This window comes from Fukomys damarensis, unplaced genomic scaffold (genome assembly GCF_012274545.1).
Source record: "Fukomys damarensis isolate Sample0158 unplaced genomic scaffold, DMR_v1.0_HiC HiC_scaffold_36, whole genome shotgun sequence".
In the NCBI taxonomy this organism is placed as follows: domain Eukaryota; kingdom Metazoa; phylum Chordata; class Mammalia; order Rodentia; family Bathyergidae; genus Fukomys; species Fukomys damarensis.
In genome coordinates, this window is record NW_022900948.1 from 49,142,003 (window position 1) to 49,146,664 (window position 4,662).

Genomic DNA, 4,662 nt, shown 5'->3' on the forward strand with positions numbered 1-4,662 from the left:
CCGCTCTCCCGCCCGCCCTTTGCGCCCGCAGCCCCTTTGGCCGGTTCAAAGTGAACAGTGAGGAAGAGGAGGAGGACGCCCTGACCCTGTCCTCCGCCATGTGGTTCTCCTGGGGTGTCCTGCTCAACTCCGGCATCGGGGAAGGTGAGGCCGTGCCCAGCCGGCCCGCTCTGCCCCTGCGCTCAGGTACCTGACCCTAGCCCTTGCCCACAGGTGCCCCCCGAAGCTTCTCTGCGCGTATCCTGGGCATGGTGTGGGCCGGCTTCGCCATGATTATTGTGGCCTCCTACACTGCCAACCTGGCGGCCTTCCTGGTGCTGGACCGGCCTGAGGAGCGCATCACAGGCATCAACGACCCACGGGTGAGGCCCGGGCCAGCTTGGGGGCATTTGTGTGGGCCGGGCCCGGGGAGCAGCCTCAAGCCCTGCCCTGCCCCATAGCTGAGGAACCCCTCGGACAAGTTCATCTATGCGACCGTGAAGCAGAGCTCGGTGGACATCTACTTCCGGCGGCAGGTGGAGCTGAGCACCATGTACCGGCACATGGAGAAGCACAACTACGAGAGCGCAGCGGAGGCCATCCAGGCAGTGCGGGACAAGTGAGGCGAGCCCCACGGTGCTGGGGACATGAGGCTGGGGCAGGGGTGCACATTCGCAGGCTGTGCCACGGGTTCGGGCTCCCTGTGACCCTGCTTCTGCCGGCAGCAAACTCCATGCTTTCATCTGGGACTCGGCGGTGCTGGAGTTTGAGGCTTCACAGAAGTGTGACCTGGTGACCACGGGTGAGCTCTTCTTCCGCTCTGGCTTTGGAATCGGCATGCGCAAGGACAGCCCCTGGAAGCAGAACGTCTCCCTGTCCATCCTCAAGTAAGTCCAGAGTGTTTCTGAGGCCTCACACCTCTGTCTCCAAGAGCCTATCATTGGAGGGGACATTCTTCCAGCCTCCAGCCCCCAGCACCCAGTACCAAGGCACCCTAGATGCAGTACAAACCAGTCCAGGCCCTCTGCCCTTGGCGCCCTGCCCAACCAGACTCCGCCCCCAGCATCACTTCTGTCTGGGATGCCATGCCCACTAAAGGCTTTACCCAATCCTGGCACTGGTCTCATAGAATGTCCCGCCCACTGAAAGCTTTGCCAAATCCTGGCACTGTCCTTCACGGAATGCCCAGTCCACAGCCCCACCATGGGGTCCCACAAGCCTATCGTGGTGGTCGGTTGACCTACTGTACACCCCAGGTCGCATGAGAATGGCTTCATGGAAGACCTGGACAAGACGTGGGTTCGGTACCAGGAATGCGACTCTCGCAGCAATGCCCCTGCGACCCTCACTTTCGAGAACATGGCAGGTGCGGCCTCCGTCCCCCTCCAGGTCGGTGCTGGCACTGGCAAGGCTTCTCTGGTGACAGCTGAGGCTCCATCCTGCACACAGGGGTCTTCATGCTGGTGGCTGGGGGCATTGTGGCTGGCATCTTCCTGATTTTCATTGAGATCGCCTATAAGCGCCACAAGGATGCGCGCCGAAAGCAGATGCAGCTGGCCTTCGCAGCAGTGAACGTGTGGAGGAAGAACCTGCAGGTAGGACGGGCCATCCTCCGAGGCCTGGCGCCCAGGCCCAGCCTGGCCATGGCCCCTCTCTGCGCCGCAGGCTGTGGCACTGGCTCTGGCTCCTGTGGGCAGGACTGGAGCTGGGAACCATGGCCGGGGGCAGCGGTCGGTGAGTGCTCCCAGGACACGGGGGCAGCCCTGGGGTGGGCTGCATCCCAGTGGGTGCCCACTGCCAAGCCAGGCTGAGGGAGGCCACATGCCTGCTTGGAGCCTCCACCTGGCCCCTCTGTCTCCAGTCGCCCACCGGCACCCGTCCCATAGGAAGGCGAGCAGGCAGGGTAAGACAGGGGCCCACCTGTACATGGCATGTGAGTCCAAATGAAATTGGCCCGCTACCCCCTAGCCCCCTCGACACCTTCCAGGGACCCCTCTCCTGCTGTGACCTTTTGCACGCACTTCGATCCAAATGCAGCTGCCCACCCCTGTCTGGCACCCCAGGCTGCACCCGTGAGGTTTCTCAGTCAGCTGAGCCGAGGCTGCACATAGTCGGCCATGGCCCACGGAGGTCGGGGATAGGATGGTAGCAAGGCCATCAGGCCTGGGGCTGGCAGCCCTCTTGCAAGTTCTGGTTTGCTCCTCTCTTTTCTTTCTCTGGTGCCTTCCTGGAGCTGTGTCCCGGGATGAAGCTGTCATTGCAGTGAGGGCTGTGGGAGACAGGGCTGCTGGGACCCTCACACCTCTCATCCACCCACTCTTGCTCTTGGCCCGCAGGTCCCTTGGGGACCTGGCTACTGCTCCCACTGGAGGGCACAGGGCCATGCTGATCATCAGACTCAAGGCCAGTGTCTGGGGAGCTGCCTCTATCCTCTATTGCTCCAGTTCCATCTTGACAGCTGCCTCTGGCCCCTTGGCCCCTTCCTCATTCTTGACGTGTGCCCCTTGGGGTCAGCTCCTCCAGTCCCGGAAGGCTTCTCCTTGGGCCACCCAGAAGCCAGGGGGACTCCCAGGAGGAACCCCAGCCAGGACCCCAGCCCAGCCCCAGCAAGAGCAAGGCAGGCCATGCCCTCGGGCAGGAGAAGAGTCCGATCTCGAGAGTCTGGCTGTCAGTTCATCTGTCCAGCACAGGGAGGCAGGCAAAGTAAGGGCCCGAGTGGCCAGCCAGGCCGGGCAGCGGCCCCCAAGGAGCAGGCGAGGGCAGGTGTGGCTGCGGTCCTTAGCCATCTAATCACTTATACATATTCATTTTAGGATAGAAAGAGTGGTAGAGCAGAGCCCGACCCTAAAAAGAAAGCCACATTTAGGGCTATCACCTCCACCCTGGCCTCCAGCTTCAAGAGACGTAGGTCCTCCAAAGACACGGTAAGGGGGAGAGCACCCCAGTCCCGCGTCTCCAACTCCTCCCTCGCCCCGTGTCTGTCTCCCTCTCCCTCGCCATCCCACCCCTGTCCCTGCCTCCAACCCTGGCCATCTGTGCCTCTGCCCCAAGCAGCCCCCTGTCCCAGGTCAGCTGTGCCCCGCTGAGCCCACACGCTAACCAATGCCGCCCTCCAGACCCCACACCTCTCCCTGGCCCTTGCTGGTCCTCAGCCCCCTACCCCATGTGTCTCCACGTTAGTCTGCCCTCCCCTACCCCCCATACCATGACCCACACACCATCTTGAAGCCGTCTCATGTTGTTGGTCAGTCAGCCAGCCTTGCCATCGCCCTGGGCTCCACCTGGGCCCCAGGAGCCAAGAGCAGCCCTTGTCCCAGTTGCCCCACGTCAGGAGGCCACACCACTGCTGTGATGGCCTTGTTTCTCTCACCTCTCCTGGAGGGGCTGCCGCCCTCACTCCTGCCTTGTGACGGCCCCGAGGGTGGCTGTGCTGCTGCATCCCGTCCATCTGTCTGGCCACTGGCCCTGCCCCCCAGACACCTGTCTCACCTGTCTCACCAGAGCCATGCGTGTTGCATCTTCCATGTGGTCTCTGTGTGGGCCGGGGGCTGGGGGCCGGGCCCGGGTCCCTCTGGGTGGACGGCTGGGGCCTGGTGTTGCAGCTGGCCCTTGGCCACAGGGTACTGTCCTCGGGAAATGGGGTGGGACCAGGGGACCCTGCTGAAGTGAGCAGCAGCCCCTGAGGATCTGAGAGCAGGTGGGGGCAGCCCTGCGAGCCCAGAGCAATACAAGCTTCCAAATGAGGGCCCAGGAAGGGGATCCCAAGACAGATGCCTCAGTTCTGGCCTCGGCACCTCCACAGGGCACAGAATGAGGCCTTGGCCTAAGCCAGGACACCATCCCCCGCCTTGTGCAGCTTGTCACTGCCCTGGAGAGCACCCTGAGACCCAAGGCCCCCCAAGGGCCCCAGCCTTGCTAGATGTACCCTGGAGCCAGGCAGCCACCCTGCAGCCCCACCCACAGGGAGTCCCCAGCCCATAGGCAGCATCACCCCAAAGGGGGTGTATGCCCCAAGGAGAAACTGGGGTTTGCAGCCCACCCCATCCATAGGAGGAAGGGAAGATCTCCAGGGCAGGGAGCAACCCAAGTCTCAGGGCAAAGCCAGCAGGGTTCCCAAGAGGGACCCAGAATGCCTGGCTGCCCAGCTCCAGGGGGAGGAGCTTGGCACAGGAAGGGCCAGTGAGGGAGAGTGAAGCAGCTGGAGGCTCTAGGAGTTGGTGGCAGCGCAGTCCCCCGACCAGCCAGGCCAGGAAAAGTGGGCAGGCCTTATGCTGCAAGGTCTGAGCCAGGGTCCCACAAGGGGGCACAGGGCAGAGAGAGGGGGAACAGGGGTGACAGGACTGGGTGGGCAGTCAGGGAGGAGAATGTCTCCTGGCAGACAGGAGAAGCAGCACTTTGGGAGGATGGTGTCTGTGGGGAGCACAAAAGTTGTTCAGGTGATGGGTCACTTTCAGCAGGGGGGGCCGTGGTCCAGGCCCTGCCTGCAGCTGGCCCAGGTGCAGCTCAGGGTACCCTTCTGGGGATGTGCTCCCAGTGGAATCCTCGGGGGCCAGCCCTGGAACCAGGTGGCGCCTGGGCCAGGTCCCCGTCCTGCAGGGCTGACTACGGGGCGCTGCCACTGGGGTCTGGGTGGGGGAGGGCAGCCCAGCTCCTGCTCAACTCTGGGGCTGGGCACCTGATCCG

The 4,662-nt window shown here is 63.4% G+C and overlaps 1 protein-coding gene across 1 annotated transcript in view; it reads left to right on the forward strand.

Moving 5' to 3' along the window:
• The window catches only part of Grin1 (glutamate ionotropic receptor NMDA type subunit 1), a 23,606-nt gene that overhangs the window by 17,459 nt on the left and 1,485 nt on the right, over positions 1 to 4,662 (forward strand). The window contains exons 13-19 of the mRNA XM_033759008.1: positions 32 to 144; positions 214 to 362; positions 441 to 598; positions 705 to 866; positions 1,236 to 1,345; positions 1,429 to 1,574; positions 2,793 to 2,903. Coding sequence (XP_033614899.1) covers positions 32 to 144; positions 214 to 362; positions 441 to 598; positions 705 to 866; positions 1,236 to 1,345; positions 1,429 to 1,574; positions 2,793 to 2,903 — 949 coding nt within the window. The remainder of the gene's footprint in view (positions 1 to 31; positions 145 to 213; positions 363 to 440; positions 599 to 704; positions 867 to 1,235; positions 1,346 to 1,428; positions 1,575 to 2,792; positions 2,904 to 4,662) is intronic.